This window comes from Anguilla rostrata, chromosome 3, assembly GCF_018555375.3.
Source record: "Anguilla rostrata isolate EN2019 chromosome 3, ASM1855537v3, whole genome shotgun sequence".
Classification (NCBI taxonomy): domain Eukaryota; kingdom Metazoa; phylum Chordata; class Actinopteri; order Anguilliformes; family Anguillidae; genus Anguilla; species Anguilla rostrata.
The window spans coordinates 49,561,208-49,582,946 of record NC_057935.1 but is presented as its reverse complement, the minus strand read 5'-3'; the positions used below and the strand labels follow the sequence as shown (position 1 = coordinate 49,582,946).

At 46.9% G+C, this 21,739-nt stretch overlaps 1 protein-coding gene across 1 annotated transcript in view; it reads right to left on the bottom strand.

Annotated features, from left to right (window-relative positions):
* ppargc1b (peroxisome proliferator-activated receptor gamma, coactivator 1 beta) overlaps positions 1-10,181 on the bottom strand; it is a 56,953-nt gene extending 46,772 nt beyond the window's left edge. Inside the window, exon 1 of the mRNA XM_064328043.1 lies at positions 10,023-10,181. Within this exon, the coding sequence (XP_064184113.1) occupies positions 10,023-10,103 (81 nt within the window). The 5' untranslated portion in view covers positions 10,104-10,181. The remainder of the gene's footprint in view (positions 1-10,022) is intronic.
* Between the last annotated feature and the right edge of the window lie 11,558 nt (positions 10,182-21,739).

Below are 21,739 nucleotides of genomic sequence, written 5' to 3'. Positions count from 1 at the left end.
CACACATCACTGCACTAGCACAGCTACAGAACAGTGCACAGCACACAGTACTGTACTAGCAGCCACAGAACACCACAGCACTGTACTAGTACAGCCACGGAACAGAATAGAGTACAGTTCTAGCACAGCCACAGAACAGAACACAATACTGGACTAGCAGCCACAGAACAGCACACAGTACTGTACTAGAACAGTCACAGAACAGCACACAGCACTGTACTAGTACAGCCACGGAACAGAATAGAGTACAGTTCTAGCACAGCCACAGAACAGAACACAATACTGGACTAGCAGCCACAGAATAGCACACAGCACTGCAGTAGCACAGCCACAGAACAGAACACAGTACTGCAATAGCAGCCACAGAACAGCACACAGTACTGCAATAGCACAGTCACAGAACAGCACACAGTACTGCAATAGCACAGTCACAGAACAGCACACAGTACTGCAATAGCACAGTCACAGAACAGCACACAGTACTGCAATAGCACAGTCACAGAACAGCACACAGCACTGTACTAGTACAGCCACGGAACAGAATAGAGTACAGTTCTAGCACAGCCACAGAACAGAACACAATACTGGACTAGCAGCCACAGAATAGCACACAGCACACAGTACTGTACTAGCACAGCCACAGAACAGCACACAGCACACAGTATTGTACTAGCAGCCACAGAACAGCACACAGTACTGCAATAGCACAGCCACAGAACAGCACACAGTACTGTACTAGCACAGCCACAGAACAGCACACAGTACTGCACTAGCACAGCCACAGAACAGCACACAGTACTGCAATAGCACAGTCACAGAACAGCACACAGTACTGTACTAGCACAGTCACAGAACAGCACACAGTACTGTACCAGCACAGCCACAGAACAGCACACAGCACACAGTACTGTACTAGCAGCCACAGAACAGCACACAGGGGACTTGAGGGACAAAGCAAGACAGCAAATGGAGGAGGAAAAGGACACATTCTGAGCAGTGTGCAGAATCCCAGGCTCCCGCTCAGCTCAAATGACTCCGGATCTTTCTCCTGCAACAAACTAAAATTCTGCCCACCACGCACACGCAGCACGGTGGTGACAGGGCTCATGTGAGGTGGGGGGAACAAAGGGAGAAAAGGGAAAAAACACCAGCTCTAACGGACCTGGTGAATTCTGCCTTGGAGGGGTTGAACGTTAAGCTGGCAAAAGGGCTGCTTGAGAGCCCTATTTAAGGAAAACTCTGCAAGACAGGAAAATGTATGTCTTTATATGGACAATGTTCCTGCAACTGGTCAGAGGGACCTCAATTCTCATTTCGCAGTATTTTTAACCCACGGAATTGAGAACGCTATCTCGCCAGAGCTCGACCGGCTAAGGAAGAAGACCCTTTGCATCTTTGTTTCCAAATACAGCCAGTGACCCAAGATCAACAGCATTCCCCATCAAAAAAAGCCTTTTGAACTCAAGAAGCCATTACCCATTTAAAAAAGTGTTCTGTTCACATACTGTTATGCACCACAGAACACCTCTTTCCTTCATTCCTCCCCAGTTTTGAAGAGGAAGAAAACATTGTACGGGGGGCGTGGACCATGCCTTTAAACACTATGTAACAGGCAAGTCTATACTGGAGTCAGGCACCCTTCTGTTTCTTAATCCCAGCTCCAGGTTGCTATAATGCAATGTCATTGCGTAAAACGATAGCAATCTCTGCCCCGATGCACAGGGACGCGGAGGGGGGGCCGGCGGGGGAGGGGGCAAAGGCCGCACTACGTAGTGGGGGGGGGGGGGGGGGGGGGGCAGAAGACGGTCAGGACAGGGCGGCGGGGAGGACCGCACTCTGTAACGACGGTGGCACGCGCGTAGCAGCCAGCTGAGCCCGGCTTACACAGGGACGGGCTGCCGGGACGCAGTCACGCTATCAGCGGCTAAGCCTGCGCGCCGAGCCAAAAGTTCACTACCGAAGTAGGTCAGAGACAGAGAGGGGGAGTGGCCACGGGGGGGAGGGGGGGCAGAGAGACGGGGGGGGGGGGGGGGGGGAGGGGGGTGCGTTCACCTGTTGTGATGCTGGTCTGAAGAGAGCCTGTTGCCATCCCAGGCAGCCTCTGTGAAGACAATGGAAATTTCCAGCGTTTTTTTTTTTTTTTTTTTTTCACCGGAGGCTGGAGGGAGGCCCAGAGACTCACAGAAAGTGACAGCACCTCCCCATATCGCCTCCACCCCCCCCCCCCCCGCACCCTCGACCTGCAAGCGACACGGGGGAGATGGAAAACACTTTCCCCAAAAAGCCAATAGTTTTGCGGAGGGTGGAGCCGTCGCCACTAGATTTGGTTAGCCAATCCCCGTGGCCTAGTCCCTTGGGTTACGAGTGGAAAAGTTTCACACAGGCACGCAGGTAGCAGCTTGCACTCCGTAAGCCCTTCAACCGACGTTTTACGATTCGGCCTCCGACGCCGTTGGCCAAACGCTCCCTTCCCGTCGTTTCCCTTTCCCTCTCCGGCTTTTGTCTCGCCATCATGTTCGCTCATTGTTTGCGTTCCGTATTCCGCGGTAATAGTTCTAAGCCGCTATCTTTAGGCCGGGGGGACAATGTTGACTCAAATCATCACAAAATCATATCAACAGGCTCGCATTCTGGCGAATACTCCCCGAATTTACAAAATCAGCGGGTACTGCCATTATTTTAAAACGCGCAGCGGCAATAACCAGTATGACAAGTACACACGAATGATAAAGCTCTTACTCTGAGCAAATAGAGCAGTCCTTGAAAAATGAGGAAACTATTATTCCATTTCATTGCACAGGCTAGCTGGTCCCTTCTTAATCCCACTTAAGTTACTGCACATGACTGCATGTTCCGCACACACAGCCCGGTTAAAAGCGTGTCGCAGCAGTGGGCACACAATTATCAGGAAACAAGCTGTTTTCATCGAGCACGCGACCTCCGCTCGGTAAATTGCACATTTACTTTACTCCGGCATGCCGTGATAGATTTTAGACCTCGGTCGCTGAAGTTGTACCGAATTAACTCAGGCATCGCTTAACATGAACAATGAAATGCCCCTCGGAGCTATTTTTAAAATCGCACGCGTCTTCGTCGTAGCAGAAATGGAAGGAAAACGAGCTAAAAATAAATCGCTGGATTTCTGTCGGGTTCGTAGTGCCAGCTAAGGCTTGGCCTCCGCGTGTCACGACTGATCAGCTTCAAGGAAGCATATCTTGGCAACAGCCTCGAGCTAATTTCACAACTGTACAAAAAGAGTAGGGCGCGAGATTCACACGACTATCCGCCGATGAGCACAGAGGGGCGCGGGGGCCACGGCAGATTCGGCCGTTCCGGATGCGTAGCCCGGCCCTGCCCGACCAGCACTGAATAACCGGACACCGCTGCAGGTACACACAGCGGCATAGCGCTCGAGTGCAGACAGTACAGAAAACCGCTAACTACGATGGCACGAGGGGGGGGGGGGGGGAGAGGGAGAGAGAAGAGAGAAGAGAGAGGAGAAGGGAGAGAGAGAGGAGGGAGAAGGGAGGAGAGAGGAGAGGGAGAGAGGAGAGAGAGAGAGAGAGAGGAGAGAGAGAGAGGAGAAAGGGAGAGAGAGAGAGAGAGGGAAGGGGAGAAAGGGGGGAGAGAAGAGAGAGAGAGAGAGGAGAAGAGGAGAGAAGAGGGAGAAAGGAGAGAGAGAGGGAGAAAGGAGGAGAGAGAGAGAGAGAGAGGAGAGAGAGGGAGAGAGAGGGAGAAAGGGAGAGAGAGAGAGAGAGGGAGAAAGGGAGAGGGAGAGAGAGTGAAAGAGAGGGAGAGAGAGGGAAAAACGGGAGAGAGAGAGAGAGTGCGGTGTGGTTTGGCGTGCCATGGCTCCAGAGAGAAGCACTGCAGGTGAAAGGACGTGTGGAGAGAGCCCCGCCCATCCGCCGCCGCGCTCCCCCTTCGCCGGCCCGGCGCTGGCCAGTCTCAGCTTGCCCTCCCCCGGCTCCGCCGAGGCTGGGGCGTCGCTGGGCAGGGCCGCCGTACTGCACCTCGCTCGCCCCCGCCCATGGAATTTTCCTCTGGCACCGCTTACAACACAAACACAAAGCAGGGGGAGGCGCGCTTCACCTGAGAGGCAAGCCACCTGAGGAGGGGGGGGGGGGGGGTGGCGCATGGCGGACCGGACCGGGCCAAACCGGGCAGACCGAAACGGGGGGCCAGGGCGGCGGGACGGCGCCGGGGCGGCGGGACGGCGCTGCTCCCGTCCCGAGCGTCCGTCCCCGAGGGGCTGAGACGCTGGGCTCCAGAGGCCCCAGCTGTACCCAGTAACTCCCACGATTCTCACCTCACCAACGCACCTCAACACCCCCCACCTCCCAGCCCCACCCCGGTTGCTCCCCTAGAGGGGCCGCAGGCCTTTTCCCACCGCAGGCTTCCTGTCGCTGCAGATGCCACCTGCCCGTCCCTCAGCCTCTCCAGCCACAATAAAAACAAAGCCATTTGCTGCTCTCCTCCTCGTTAATCACTTCATCTCCGCCTATGCGCCACACACGCGGCTCCCCCTCCCCAACGCCACCAAGAGTTTAAGCACCGCACGTGAGACAGATCCAGAGTCACTGCAGCCCAGGCCTGCTGTTTGAACCAGGGAAATTAATCTAACACACACACACACACACACACACACACACACAGTGACACATATACAGTCACACACACACACACACCTCAGACACACACACATACACGCATACACACACACCTCAGACACACACACACACAGTGCACATATACAGTGACACACACACACACACACACAGTGACACATACACACAGACACACACACAGTGGCACATATACAGTGACACACACACACACACACACAGTGACACACACACACAGTGACACTTATACAGTGACACACACACACGCTCTCCCGCTTTTATAGCAACCGGCGCGCAGCTCGGATCTGATTACGCAATGAGTCTCAGGCCCCCTGCTGTGCGATTCGCCGGAGAGCGTTTCCGTGCGAGCAGCTGATGCACGGCTGGACGGCGGCCCGCTCAGGCCCGTCCCTCATTTAGGAAGGAGACCGTGACCGTCCGCGGGGGGCTCGCCTCTCTAAACGCCGGCGCCGCAATCATCCCCTAATCGTCCACGCCTCCGCGCTAATGAATACTGTCGCTGAGGCGCAAGTCGGGCTCTGTTTTCGGTTTTCTCGTTTGGAGGAGCTGATATCCTTTAATTTCTTTGATATTTGTGAGAGGCAATAGCCCATTACTCTTCACCGTCCGCAAACCCATTTTTCCCACGGTGAAGTAAAAGCATCTTTTATTTAGGCAAATGAAGTCAGGGAACGGCGGGGTAAAGCAATGTGAGGTGGCGCCCGGCAAAGCACACCGAAATGAATCAGAGAACCGACCGTTTGAACGAAAGCAGCCGCCACGCGTTCTCTCACTCCAGGAGCTGCAGCCCTTCGTCGCTTCATCCTGCTGGCGAATATGAGATCAGACTGGAGCGCCAAGAGGAAATGAGGCCGAACGCTATCGGGTTTTCTCCAGCGCACACTCAACACCGAAGCGGGCGGCTGGCGACACGGGATGACGGTCATCGTGCAACCGCACACCCATAATCCCCTTTCCTGCGGCACATCAGACAGCGCCACACCGTACGGTCTTAAAAAAATAACGACTTGCCAAACCGGTCATATCCCCAGCAACCCTAACGGTGAAGACCGGGGACAGCGGAGTGGACTTCGACCGCAGCCATCATGCAGACGTTGGCCGGTTACAAATCTCGGCCCGTTTTTTTTATTTCCGGGTTTCGTTTTGCCACATCATCGATGTGACATTGATCCCATTCACAATTCCTCAGACCGCAACGACACGATAACCTCCCTCCTGGTTCTGTGTTTGCGCAGCCATTGTTTGCTTTTATCTCAGAGATAACGTAATTCTAAGGAACTGCCGTGGCATATTCCTTCGCACGGCCTTCATAAAACACCTACGTGATGCAACGGAGGGTCATATTCTTTTATGACCGAGTCGAGAAAGGAGTCCATATTTGCTGCTATTCCTGTGTATGTATCGCTGCATGGCTACGAAGTATAAAACTGACAACTTCAACTCACAGCTACGCAACTTGGACTAAACTGAAGCGACTTCTAGCTGGTTCAATAATTTCAGGACAATGACAGAACCATATAAACAATGAGAACATCCCAAAAAAAAAAAGCAGACACCTTTCTATTGTCTTTGCATCACTGATCTGGGGTTGCCAGGCTACTTGGGTTGCCATATTTGAATAGCAGAGGGAGGGATGCCTCTGTTGCCAAAGCCCGCCTCCTGTAGCACGCCAACGGGAATCAGCTGACAACATCAGGGATAATACAGGTGTGACCCGAGGCGCAAATCTACCCCGGCTATCGAGGTCAGCGCTGGTCAGAGCCAAACTGGGTCTTTACTATAAGCGGGGGGGGGACATCAGCAGCTTTCAGGAGTCAAGCTGGCGGACATATTTACAGCGCATTCGCTCAGCCTAACCTCTGATGCCAGCCCCCGCGACCTGAAAGAACCTCGCCGCGGATCGCTCCGCATTCATTATTGATATCTAACCCCTCGCGCTCCTGATGTTCCGTCCCCGCGGCGGGGAGGAAGTGCTCGCTGCGACGTGACAGCGGGGCCGCATTCCTTCCCCCGATCCCCCCGGGGGAGGAGCCCTGGAGCGCGATGAAGGATCGCCGGCTTTTTTGTGGAAAAAAGGAAGCAGACATTTTAGGAACAGCGGCGGCCGCTCGCCCCGATAAAGGAGGGCAGCAGATCTCCCAAAACGATGCGGCTAATCTCCAATCGGAGCTGGGGGGGGGGGGGGGTTGGGCTGGGAAACAACAAAAAAAAAACCAGAGCTGAGGCACAAGGGCTTTTAGGAAACAGGATGTGTACACGTCACAATAAAATGAGGCCTCCAGCCTAAAGCCTCTCTTTGAAATGTAGGCCTAATTTGCTCCTTTCTTGCTCATGCCCGGCACGTTCACCTGCTTCGGAGCAGCTCTCAGCCAATCACACAAGGTCACCTTCTTAAGTTTGCGCCGCTTCAACTCTGTCATACCAATTTTGCAACATCAAAAAAACGGGTTATTTCAGTACGGTCCCTTTTAAAATTTAACGGTGTGCTCTAACACATCCCAACGTTAAAGCAAACCTCCCTAGAGCGACTTCCCTAGAACTTTCTTTTCAACAGAAAGTCACCATTCTGATTAGAGGACTTTCAGATTCAAAATGTTATCTGATCTAGACACAGGCCTCACCGTCCCTGTACCGAATGCCATACCACGCGCGTCGAAATAAAAGGTCCCCTAATCAAAGACCAAAAATAGAGCAGCGCAGTCCCTCAATGCAGCTGTTAGAACCAGCTAATGATATTCCATCAGGAGGCAGGCAGAACACAGATGATAATTTCATGGACATAATGCCTTTGAGTAACGCACTTACAAGACAGGTGACTCAGCCCGCATCAAGAGCCGGACACACACGGCAATGCGGTGCCTAGCATCACGACAGTCCTCTCTGCCCAGAGATTTACACCAGCCGCACAGCGCAGGCACATTGTTTGCAAGTATTGGGAAACCCAAGACTTCCGTATGCAAGCGTATAGGTTCAGCCCGCGGCTTCAAGTACTGAGCCAGCTGCAAGGGAGCACAACTCGCATTTACTCAAAGGCATTTCGACCACAAACCATCAATATCATCTTGTGTAAAAAAAAATGTTAAAAAACATTTACACAATATGCAGCAAAAAATGAATGAACTAGAAAAAATCTAAATAACAGTATTTCATTAAAACTGTTTCCAGAAATAGCCATAGTATTTAGACATATATCGCTTCCTTTAAAATATATGGCTACTCCTTACTGAAACATCCATCCAAATAATAAACCGGTTTGTCTTTTTTATTATTTTATTTTTTTTAAGTAAAAGCAAATGCCACGCATAGCTTTAAGTTCCTGTCATGCATTGATGGATTTGGGCAAGCAACAAGCACCTCAACAAATCCTCACAAATTAGCCTACAGCTTGTGCTGGATCTGCGCCAAGAATAGTGGGTCAGACGAAGCTCCCACTCGTATAATGGTGGCTAAAATAAGGTGGCAACGACTGATCCTTGGACATTTCTGACCGGACTAGACCGGAGCAGATCTTACAACAGTCGTGATTTGAGTTGGCGGGACCGCGCAGCGGCAGCAGTCACATGAGCTGCAGAGGAGCGGGTGCTGCTGTCGTCCTTTTACGTCACCGTAGCCGCCTCCTTCCTACTACTACAGCAGAGAGCACATGACTGCAGTATCTCAGTCTCCTGTAATGCACTGGTCACGAGGATAGAGTACTATTACCCTGAGTAGCGAGATTAACTTTATAACCCTCTATGTGAGAAATACAATACGTGAACTTCGGTCCAATATTTCCAGCGTACGCCTAGAACTGGCATGCCCTGCTAATGCTTCAACCGCGAACCGCATTCATAGCACGGAGGGAAAGTTTTTTTTAAAATAAACAGTAACACACCGTCAATCTTATATAAACTTGCGTTAAGCGTTCTATAAAGTATACATAAGACCAAAACTGTAGGCTATATTAAATGAGAATGACATCAGATGTAGCACGGTCGTTTTCGGTTCATAAAATAAGTAATTCCCAAAGTAATTATTCTGACAATATTGGGTATTTCGACTATGCATTACGACTTTTGGCATGCCATGCACACCATGCCAACAGCAATGTGGGGTGAATCGCGAATAGCTCAGCTCTTTCGAATCCACAGAAGAATATTTGATGACTAGTGTAAACTTCAACGTATTTTAATTCATATATAGCCATATGTACCAGAATATACAAGAGGCCACGGTGATTTTGTTTAACCCAATTAATCCATGTCACCACTTTACAGGATTCCAACACAATAATCATAGCAAGTACACGTCACATACTGCTAGCTAGCATGCATCTCGTTTCTAGAATACTAGTTATCCAGCAACATTATTAAATCACCGTGAATGGGGTAACCAATTCAAACATTAGAAAAAGGCAATATACCGTATTAAGACTTGCTTACAGCTAAACAACTGGTAAAATGACATTCAGTAGTCATGTCATGCCGTAGAGAATTATATACTGCTCAAGGTTTTGTAACATTTCGCCGCATGTTACGCAAACTGTTACGAAAACACCATTCACTGTTCTTTTCAGAAGGACAAGATCTAGCTAGCAGTGCAAAACATTTCATCATCATTCTCAACCCGTAAAACAGGCATGCCAGCCCACCTTCCCAAAAATGTAGACTATACGGATGTGTTGAACTTCAAAACTGTATGCAAAATACTACCTTAAACTGTACTAATTTTAAAAGCGAATATTAGTTACATTTTGTGTTCGCTTTACAATTTTGTTTGTACCTCGTTAAATATCGAATAAAATGCATGAGATTAAAATATCTAAGACATATCGCATGCCGGTACATTCATTGAGCACAGAAAGTATGAATTATAAGTGACTGATAAGATGGATATTTTATGATCCATCAACAAGTCATCACCACTAAGATTCGCCGAAACTGGTCGTCTAGTTAGTGTGTCCGGTCTCTAATGGTAGACAAGTTCATCGGAGATTAGCTAGATAGCACCCACGTGTCAAAGGCTCCAGAAATCTACAAGAATGCATAAACTAGCTAACTGGCTTAAGTTTTATGTAGTTTGCAAACTAATGTTTGGTCAAATTTAGGGACTATCAAACACAAATTACAAAAATGCATAACATAAATGCATTATCTGATGAGTTCATTATTATTTTGCTAAAAAGATGTTAAGAGTGGGAGTTCACACAACTGACATTTACTACATCTCCACGTGAAGCACAGATGTCAAGCTTAAAGAAGCCGGCAATACACCGCCGACTAGCTATAGATAGTCATACATGTAACTATTTAATTGCGCTTGTGGCATAACATGCAAAAACGATGACCGATCCAAGCAGCTATAGTTCTGCACTCATAGGATACGACCACTACTTACCTGGCTCCCGGAGTTTTCTGTCAGGTAATTGAAGACAAAGGAAGAGAGTTCCTCATCTAGCAATGAAGCGCAGTCCGCCATCTTCTAGAGAATGAGCTGAGAAGTCAGGAGAGCGGAGTATACAGGTCTGCTTGTTTGCAATCTCCATCTCTTGCCGGGAGAGGGCGATGTATTTAACCACAGTACCTTGATCAGACTGCATACAAATAGTACCCAGTTAACTAGTGTATTCGGCTCACTCGTTTGGAAAGTACAGCATTGCTAAATATTGCTTTTCTTGGAGCATTGTAATTAATGCTATTTTATATAGTTAGTTTTTGCATGTAACAGATTCGTACACGTTACATGACCGAAACTGAAAGAAGGATTTTCGGGCTGCCATCAGAATGCAGAATGCATGTAGTCTGAGATAGCCTACTGATGATGACTCATTTATACGGCAAACGCACAGCTCAGCTTCACGGTTTTGTCCATCCGTATGGAGATAATTGTAAAGTTACGGATGAACTGTTTAAATAAATGATATGTTGTGGAGACTCTAAGATGTTTATGATGATGATTATGATAATAATATAATCGCCGTCGTCGTCATCATCTTAGGATCTCCCTAACAAGCTTGTTCTCATGCCATTTTCATTTTGTGTCAAATTATATTGCTAGAAGAGGTCATAATTCCATGATGTGCACCAGCACATTAATCAAAATGTCTTGTGACCATTCTGAAAGAATATGCTAACGTATTCATAACAACATCATTTAAAATATCGTGAATTAATGAAGTAACATGTCAATTAGACTGCCTGTGACAAACAGACATAATATCATGGACAGGACTAATGTGGATATGTGCTAATTGTGATAACAGTGAGGACATGAAGACATGTTAGTATAAAATTTACTGCATAAGCATTAAAAATTGATATGACCAGAATTTATATATTGCAATTTACAAAACTCTTGATTTGACATTCAAATTATTTTTCTTTTTCCTATCCTTCGATTGTTTTGAATGCCAGTCTTCCCCTGCAGACTATGCTTGGCCTTCCTGTTTGACCTCTTTACTGTATGCTCTCGCTTGCAGCCATATTTATTATTAGTTCTAATAGTAGGTCTATTCATGTTATGGCTGAGCATTACAGGATAATCCACTGTACAGTTCTTTACATGATGCATATATGTTTTTTCATTTCATAGTTCACTATGTTGACGTGAAATTTCTATTTTGATAAATGATTATTCTCTTACTTTGTGAACTCACCTGTCACAGCAGAGAAACATTTTTAACTGACAGCTGACAAGAAATGAGGTAACCTATTTTGAAATGGAGCAATGTTCTTGATGTTTTACAGAGAACGTAAGTTACGCGCACACATGCGCACACAGACACACACACAGGTATAAGTCTGCTTCCTGCTTGTCAGCTGTGTGCTGTTGCACCGGCCAGCTGGGCACTGGACACTGTTGGGCTTCTTACAGCACTGCTTGAGACAAGCAGACAGTGTGCAGCATCAGCGTTCCACTCAGCTACCTGACTGCAGGAGCCTGCTCAGCCGTGCACTCTGTATAAACCAAACACCCTGGAACCATTAGCATTTTTCTTCAGAGACAAGCGAAAAGACTACACACTGAAGGCTCTTGGGCTGATGTGCTTCTTTCTTTGATGTGCAAGGTCCATACAGAAAAGCTTTTGTCGAGAACAGTGTGGAAGAATTTGACTGGTGTGCACAGAGCTCTGATCTCAATCCCATCCGACAACTTTGTGATCAATTGGAAAGCCAGCTGTAAGTCAGGCCTAATCACCCAATCAGTGCCCAACATCACTAATGCTCTTCTGGCTGAACGAAAGCAAATCCCTGCAGCAATGCTGCAACATTTAGTATAAGGCCTTCACAGAAGAGTGGTGGTTATTGTTGCAGCAAAAGGGTGGACCGACTCAATATTAATGCCCATAATTTTGGATGAGATGTTGGATGTCAGGTGTCCACATTCTTTAGGCCATGTAGTGTATGTTAACCTTAAAGCTGCAAGTCGGGGTCTTGCAACCAATCCATCCAGTTCACAATTACTATTTAATCATTTGGCAGACACTTTTAGCTTGCCATGTGAAATTACACCATGCATTTCACATGGTAAGCAAACACCACCAGAGCTAGAAATACCCAAAGCTGCACTCACATAAGTAAGTCTTACAATATAAGTCTTTAAAAAATGAAACATTTTAGTTGTAGTCAGAAAAGGTGGGGTTTTATATGTTTTTGGAAAATGCAGTGAATCTGTCCTGACTAATTCCTGACTCAGTAGGGAAGCTGCACCCATCGGGGGGTGGGGGCTTTGGTGAAGGTTGAGAAGAGTGGCTCACACCGGGGGGATAGCTGATGGGTGCTCAAAGGGATGGGACAGCCAGATGCGGAGAGGATTCTGAACGGAGACATCTGGATGGGGTATATGATGTCATCATGGTCTGAACGCAAGAAGGGGCAGTGCCATTTGCAGCTAGATATGCCAGTGTGGGAGATTTAAATTGAATGTGGGCAGCCTCTGGGAGCCAGTGAAGGGTGTTCAGCGGTCCATGGCATGTGGGAATTTAGGCAGGTTGAATTTAGACCAGGTGGGCAGCTGCAGTCTGGACAATTTGCAGTAACCTAATTGTACAGATTCATGTCCTGTTTTTAAATGCTCACATTCTGGTTCCTTAATGGAAGCGACCAGTGCATGCAAAGTAGAGGTAAGCAGAGCAAACCTAACTCTGTAAATATATGATTATCAACAAGCATTGCCTGCATTTTACCATCTACCACACCAAGAGAGAGTTGTCATCTCCCCAGAGCAATAGCTCTACATCTACAGTAAGTAGGATGTTCCAAATATAACCCACACCGGCTGGCATTAGCATCCCATAATCTTAGCCAAGTCTCCAGAAAAGACGGATGAGCTTGTTCAGCATATTGTATTTTGTGACACAAGAACAAGGTGATGATCACTTGTGCAGTACTGCCCATCTTTTGTTTCTAACACACATTACATCTATTGGGCGCATACAATGATCAGTATGAGATGACAGACCATCATAAAATACAGATGCCAATTTCCTCTATTATTGTATAATTGTTACACTGAATGGTTTTAGATTTTTATACAAAATGTATTAGATAAAGGGAAACTGAGTGAATATGAAACACATTTATTAAATTTTTGTTCCGTTTATTTAATTTAAAAAGTAATCGAACACCCACATCACCCATGAAAAAAAGTAATTGCCCCCTTAGTCACTAAATAAACCAATTCCCCAAATTTAATTGATTCCGCTGATTGAACGCAGCCAGGCTTGATTGCAGCCAGCCTGGTTGAATCTAAACTTCACTCATAATTGAACCTTACTATCAAAGTAGTAGTGAAGTAGTCACCACAAAGTCTCTGCGAGCACACTATGCCACACTCAAATAAAATTCTCAAAGAGATGAGAAAAGGAGTTGTTGAAATATATAATACTCTGGAAAGGGTTACAACAAACTATTTCTAAGGCTTTGGTACTCCACCGAACTAAAGTGAGAGCCATTATCTACAAATGGAGAACACTTGGAACAGTGGTGAATCTTCTCAGGAGTGGCTGGCCACCCAAAATGTCTCCAAGGGCACAGCAACAATTCATTTTTTCATTAAATAGATGAAATGATCATTTAAAAATGTCATTTGTGTTTACTCAGGTTCCCTTTGTCTAATAATTCTCTCAAAAAATCTGAAATACTTTTTCACCGCACTGTCAGATAGTATGATATTATTATGATATAACTCTGTCTCCACCGCATTCTGGTCAGACAGCCAAGATACAGTGAGGGCTCTGTAGCCTTACAGTCTGGGCAGTAGTATCTCCTTACACGTGCAAGTAAAAATCTTTATTTGCTTGTAGTATTGGCATTTCAGTGAGACATACAGCCAGGATGAGAACACGTGTTTCAGAGAAACAAGCATGATTGGCTAGGAATTAGCTCATTTATTGATTGATTGATTGATACAGTCTAATTGCTATAATGATCAATTAAGATCAATTAAGAGGCTCCTCATTGGAGATAAGATTTCATATGGAAAGTGCGATATGACAGCAAATGACAATGATCTTTTTTCAGTGGTGTACTTCTGAGTGGGAGAGAGATTCCTTGTGATATATTAACAGTAATCACCTGCACTTATTCCATGAGGGTGCATTCACTCTTTCCAAGTGTTTAGCAAGCAATACGCCTGGTAGCATGGTTAATCTCCCATTAAAGGTTCAATGATAACGTGATCGTTTGTGCGTACTCTCTACGTTTTCCTTGTTTTTGGCCACATATATTACATAACCAAACTGCATAACTATTCAAAACAAACCATTATGCATTATTCAAGAACATTGACCTTTGTTCTTTGAACTGTTCACATTTAAATCACCACAGTTTTCATGTTTTCACAAGACATTGCATTATGGTAAAATGACAATATTTTTGATGACATGCAATGTATTTTCTAGGTCAACATGACCAGGGGCAAATCCGTTAGCTACCATTTTAAATGTTTTTCTTCTGTGATATCCTCCTGAGTCCCAGCAATTCATGTTGGTCTCCTGTAAGGGACCAGTCTCTGGTCTTTACCTCAAGACCATATATTTTACTGTTCTGAAATCTACACTACGCGGAACATTGAATAAAAATAAAATAAAAAATATTTTCAGTGTCTTTGTAATCCCTCGCATTTGTCAAAAATGATTCTCAAATGCCTGCAAGACAGTAATTTTGTTGGCATATCTGTAGAGAGTAAGTATTTCAGAGTACACATTGATTGTGATTTAACTCCAAAGCCTTTCAACATTGAAGTAAAAATTCAATTCAGAAAGGTTTAAAAAAATATATTAATGTCATGAATTGAAAATGAATCCAAATACAGTAAATGTGCTGAGCCACTATGGACTAGACTGTACATTTCAGATTAGCCATGGGCTTCAGAATAAAAATGGCCCAATTTCCTGCACTTATTGTTGATTAATATTGTTTTCATTTTCTAAATATATCAATATAAATAGCAAGACCACCAAAAGACAATTCTTATAAATGTATTCATTTCAGGTCCACAATTGTGAAAAAAAAATCTGAAAAACGTGCTGGCTTCCAGTGAGTTGTTTTAACTAGGCAGAGGCACAAAATGTACAGAACTGTTGTATACAGCTTCTAGATAAAAAGCTATGGGGAAATGTTTGTGTGACAGAACACCCTGGCTTTCACAGAATAAGGAATGAAAACGGAGCACAGCAGCCACTATCTTTGTTTTGGAGGCCAATCAAACATCCAGACCGTGCGCACACCTGCTGGAATCGTGGTAGAGGTTACTGGACTGAGAGACCCTCGTCCGCTTTCAGACTGCATTCCTAACATCGCTCAGGAGCACCGGACTCCGCAGCCTGTCACTGGTCATCAGTCATTGGGGTGCCCCGCTCTGTCCGCCACATCGTCCCATCGATTTGTCTGGGAGGTGCGGAGGGGGAGGGGGGGGGGGGGGGGGGGTCATTAGTGTCACCACTCTTAGCCCCGGTTGTTCGAGGGCAGCAATCGATTGGGGTTCACACTACATTTTCGGGGAGAAAGGCTCCGTGCGTTACTGTTTCATCAGGGACGCAGGCACTCTCTGTTCCTCCGCATGATCGATGCGATGGTGATTAGACTTCCTGTTGTCCCCCCCCCACCCCTTCCATTTCTGCTCATAAATTCAAGGGGATGCTTTCATGACAGCAAGGTTTTAAATTAATTCATATAAAATGTGGAGCGTGGTGTGAAATGGATGAGCCTGGTGTTCTTAGTATTGTCTTTATTCTCCTGCTGTCCATTCTTTCTAGTGTATTTTATTGGGTGATGAGCTGTGCACACATACAGTAGCAGCGTGAATGCTGGATATACTGTAGTTCCTGCCCTAGCCTGACTTGAGGAGTGTTTTACCAGCACTCTAAAAGAAACCATGACTACATTCATCATTTCTCTTTTGGAAATTCTTTGTAGGAAAGGATCGTGGGACAGACCACAATCTTACTTTCAAAACTCGTAGATTGCCCCCAAAAAAGGAAACGAAATGTCCTAATTTAGATGTGAAAAGTCATTGTTGGTCAATTCTGGTCAATATTGCTACACTGTCACATGTGATGCTTGGCTCCATATTAGTTGGATGAGGAAATGTCTTTGCCTTTGGTTCCAGTGATTGCACAAATAACCAATATTCTGTTAATAATGTTTGTTTTTTTGTTAGTATGAAGTTCTCATAGTGTTCCATATTGATTTATGCATTTAATTGGAGTTCAACAATTCCATCTGAAGTTTGTCTACAATCTCAGAAAAAAATTACTTGAATATCATTGAACGATTTTATTCTTCTTGTGATATTTTTGTCACTAAAAAAGCTGACAAGGCTTTTGAATGATTGGAAGCAATCCCAATGACTCTAATAACAAGAATGTTCTGTTGCCTCTCTAGGTGACTGATGCAGTGGAGCATGAAAGAGCTAATGTTAGTGTGAATGTATCTTTAGAGAAAAGCCAGATTTCATCATTCTTTGAGTGCAGTGTGGAGAAGCTGTATGGCAGTTCATGTGGAGCAATCTGTATTTATCTGTACAGCAGCTTCAAGGCAGAGCAACACCACAAGTGCATTTTAACAGTTGGGTCCAAATTTAGGTTTAGGCCATTTGTGACACATATGAAAGTGTGAAATAGATAATCTCCGGTCAAAGAAAGACAACCACTTATGTACAATTATACAGTTTAATAGTATGCATTGAGCCTTATCAAAGGCATTTTGGATGGAATGAAGTCATTTCATTCACTCTGTGAGGTAATTTTAGCCACACTGCCTGTGTTTTTTTACACCTTTTTTGTTGTTATCCATTTAATGCACTCTTCATCAAATTCATTGTTTTGTGAGAATGCAGCAATTAATTATTGGTAGTTGATAGAGTAATCTGTAATACACTGCGGGGGTGAGGGATGCTGGGATCCAAGGAAAGCCTTATATTTTCAGCCTGAACCAAATTGCTGAGGCTGCTGAAGAAGAAATTACAATACAAATGCAAAATTTTTGCCTTCACAGAAAATGCCAATCCTCGCAAAAGAGAGAAATGGTAAAAGACTCTGATGCAGCTGAATCTAGTTTCTGTGCCAGCTGGGTTGCATGTTAACGTGCTACAGCGCGGTGAACCGTTGCTGTGCGTTGCTGTAGCAAAGCAGCGCTCAGCGAGCAGGAAGGGAGGGGGGGTGGGGGAGGTGGGGGGTAAGGAGGCCGGGAACACAACTGACATGCAAAGCATTCTGTGTCCGGAGCTCTGTGATTGGCTGCCGGGTCCTGTCTCTGAGCTCGGGCGGCAGCAGAATGAGTCAGGCTGCCAACGCAGCTCGTGCTGCACAGCGCTGGAGCCTTCAGCGAACACGTGCCTCCCCCGTCACATGACCGGCCCGCAGCGCACGGGCCGCGCGATTATGCAGAGCTCATTTTATTGTGGCGCTAGTAAAACAAGCCAGCGTAGCCAGCCGCTCAGGTGATAAAGGGTTTAGAGTCGTCAGACCTTACACTAACAAGCCCAGGGCGCGCTGAGCAAAGTTTACTCTCGCTGGCCGCATGCCGGACATTTCTGCGCCTCCCCCCCCTCCCTCACTGCTCCCCATCCCTCCTCAGCAGGGCCCACAGAGCTGAGATTGGGGGCTCGGGGGGGGAGGGAGAGGAAGATTGACAGCTCTGACTGCCGAAATCCCGGCATTATCATTATTCCTGATCGGTTCTCCTCTCTTGTCCTGAGGATGCCTGATGTAAATACAACAAGCTGTACTATGCCTGACCCAATAACTCCACTTCTGAATTCCTAAATCGAGTAGGAATCTGGAGAATGAAGTTAGACAAACCCTCACTACTAACTACACATTATTCAGCGGCATAGAAAAAGACGTAACAAAAACTGATCAATGTTTTGGCTCGTTTGCCTCCTGCATGAAACGGACTGGGTGCCAGAAATGAGCGGTGTGTGGGGTGAAGGTGGCACTTAATCTTCTCACAGCGGGTGTATTGATTTAAAAAATGTACCCTGATCCAGCATTCAGCCACACAGCAGGGGCACTGATGGCTCACATCTAACCTCAACATAATTCAAGCAAAACGGCGAGCGCGTTTCCTCAAAAACAAAGATTAACCGGCTCAGTCGGTGAACTGCAATAAGTCTGCGCTTTTGACACTTTACCTCCAGGAACTAAGAACAAAGTCCAGACATATCACTGCTCTTTGTTCAGCTCCGCGTGAGGTCAGACCTCCGGCCCTCTCTCCGTTTCTCTCTCATTTACTCGCTGACGAACAGGTGCAGAGAGGGGGCGTTCTCAGGGAATTGGCAGACTCCAGCTAATGGGTCAAAACGCGTCTAAAAAGGTGACATGCAAACAACAAGGTCTGACCTCTTCTTCTCCATTATCTGTGTCCTGACCTGCATGCTGATGTGCAGTCGCTTGTGAGCGCCTGAGCGTTAGCAGGCTCAGCGCGTGTGTACACTGTGGGACGTGAAACATTCCTTCCATTGTTTTGTGAATGGATGGGTGTCTTTTCTCAGCAATACCAAGACTTAACTCACTGAGACTGCCAAGAGACTTTACTGGAACTCTGTGCTACCTTGACAAAATAGAATTTCTGAGGTAAAAAGAACAATGCCTCAATGAGCTGTGAGCTGTGTTCACAGGGCTTCAAAGATCTGTGGGCTGGGTGAACTTAACCACCACCTATCGAGAAGGCCCTAACCCTCTCCCTTTTCTTTTCAATGTCCCAGTCAGATGATTCTGGCTGGTTCCCTGGGAGTAGTTGGAAATCTTCAATGGAACCGGTTTCATTCAACTTTACCCTGCCTTGGATCAACAGATACGTTACCATGGAATGAGATATCTCCTGCCCTCTGTGTGACTGTGCCGGTCTTAGACTCCCCGGCACTGTGAGAGATGTTGAAATAAGCCCGGGTGGCCAGAGACTGAAAGCAGGAGCAGCCGTTCTTCCTGCAGCACGAGACATCCATCAGGGCAGGAGGATCCTGTGACTGACACCCAGGCAGCCTGCTATCTCAGAGAGCCATCTGTCACTGTCTCGGGTTCTGACAGTCTCATTTTCCCAATGAGCCAATGGAAGCCAGCGAGCTGCCCAGCTCTGATGCAGCTGTGTATCTGCATCCCAGGAGCACATCAGAGCAGCCTGACTCTAATACCCAAGCACCAGCACATTCAGTCAGGGCTGGGGGTAGGGGGGTGGGGGGAATGCAACAATGTAAAGTATTATGAGTAAAGCAGGATGCTATGTAACCTGTGGACCTCTGCATTTCCAAAGACCACAAGACATTCTGCGGCATGAAATAATTTGAGCTGATTGGACCGGTCTCCTTTTCCTGGGAAATCCAGCATTAATGCGGGGGAGAGGGTGGGGTTCTATGGGAGTCAGCGTTTGCAGTCCACCTGCTGAAACGCTGAATAGGCTGCCAGATGCTGTCCTGGTAAACTAGGCCAGACCAGAAATGCAGGCGGAGTTCTATTCATTCTCCCTCCCTTCAGTATGGCCTGATGTTACACCTACTCTCAGTGCGTCACATGGCTCCCGCGCCCCACGCCCCACGCCCCATCCCCCGCGGGGAGCCCTGTTTTATGGCTGAGGGCTACAGTGTCCGTAAGTCACAGTACCCCCATCGCTTACAAGGTTAGCAATATTGAAGGAATGCTTATATGCTGTACTAAACATTGATTCCATGCTGCTGTATTTTAAACCATGAATGCTTCACATGTAGAGAATGCATCCTGCAGGCTTACGAACACACAATCACTCTCTCTTTCCACGCTCAACAAACACGCACATGTATACTCCCTCACACACTCTCTCTCTCTCAAATTCAAATTCAAAGTGCCTTGGCATGACAAAATTTTGCATTTATATTGCCAAAGCATATCAAGCATATCACATGTGAACAGAATAATGTGATTGTATATATACTAAGAGCGTGTTGATTTCAAGTGTGTGTGTGCGTGTGTGTGTGTGTGTGTTTGTGCATGTATGTATGTATGCAGGTCACTGTGTGTGCGTGAGAGTGTGTACACTCAATCTCAAAGTATTGAGGTCTGTTCTTACAGTTAGATTATCTTGGGTGGGAATTCCCGGGTAAATAGAGCTGGCTGAGCAGTGGGAGCACCTGGGGATCCGGCTGTGTTCCCTGCTGCCCTGGAGAGAAGGGAGGGGGACGTGATCATATAGGGGACGGAGTACAAACCCACCGGTGGATCTGCAGTACTGAGCACATGGGAGGCTGGGGGAGGGGATTGGGTATCCCCGGGTGAGGCTAAGTCTCCCCTCACACTAATTTCCCATAGCACCAGATCAAAGAGAGGCCAGCCTCCGATACCAGCCTGAAACACTGATGGACTTTCGAGGCGTTTTCAGAGACACGTTGGTGCTGCGCGTTTGGCTACGATCCGACGGCGAGCACGGCTTGTACATAGCGCATCGTTCTGCAGCGAGCCCTCGCTGACAGGCCAAATAAACAACCTGGAAATAATTGATGGGCGAGAGCGTTCACTCGCCAAATCACCTAGGAGACCGGGGCCAGAGATCCGCGCAAATGCACCAGCTCGTTTTTGGGAGAATCGGTCGGGCAAGTCGAAAAAGGCACTGAGTCACCGCATCCTTCCATCCCTCTCTCCCTCCCACCCCCCATCCCCCCTCCCAAAACCCTGTCTTCCCCTACTTCTGGGAAAAAAAACGCACTCACGCAAATAGCACGGACTTGCAATCGGAGCACTCTTATCACCCAGCTGCATTCCCTGCTTACCGGCAAAACCCATCGATAATTGAGTTGCGCTGGAGCCCTTGTAGGTGGCTGGGGCAGCATTAGAGAGAACCAGAGACTTAAACAGTCTCCCCCAGCGCCTCCTCTGACTGCCATTCAGACGTCTCACACCCCCGGCTCTCTGCAGCCATGCAGGTTGTGAGTCATATGAAGATTATACAACGCTAGTGTCCTACAGGATTCCACCTCATGCTCACATCAGGAGGGAGATAGGAGCTAAATATATCTCCATGCACCAGTATTCTCTTGCCTGTGATTCTGAGAGAAAAGAGAGAGGCCCGCTAAGATCACACCTCAGTCAGTTCAAGATTGGCACACGGCTGTTGGCAGAAACTACAGTATAAACCCACATCCGCATTTTTTGCGTAAGCGCTCTTATACAGCATTGCAGATTGATGCCGCTTTTTTTCTAAATGTTGAAAGTCTCAAGGTCTTCTTGTTTGATGAATATGCAACCGTGCATTTACGTCAGTGGTTTATTTGCAGGAGGGAGATAACGGTCCCGAAACAAATCGTCAAACACAGGAGGGTCGCACGCGATTCCGTACGCCCTGTGACATCTTTCAAAACTGACCAATTAGTTTCAGAATTTTCAGCCCGTGTGACTAACCCTGGATAACCCCTGCCAGCCCAAACAAAACTGTCCACCCAGAGAACCCCCAACCCCCCCACCCCCCTCCCCACCCCCTGTATCCAGCATTGCTGCAGGGCATTATGCTAACGCTAACATGCAATCTCCTGTATGGGCTGCTGCACCCTGTATCTAAATCAGAGAATCAGCGATGTGAGAGGTTTCAGTAGTAGGGGTCCTTACTGCTGTGATATTACCCCCACCCTCAAAGCAATCAAACCAAACG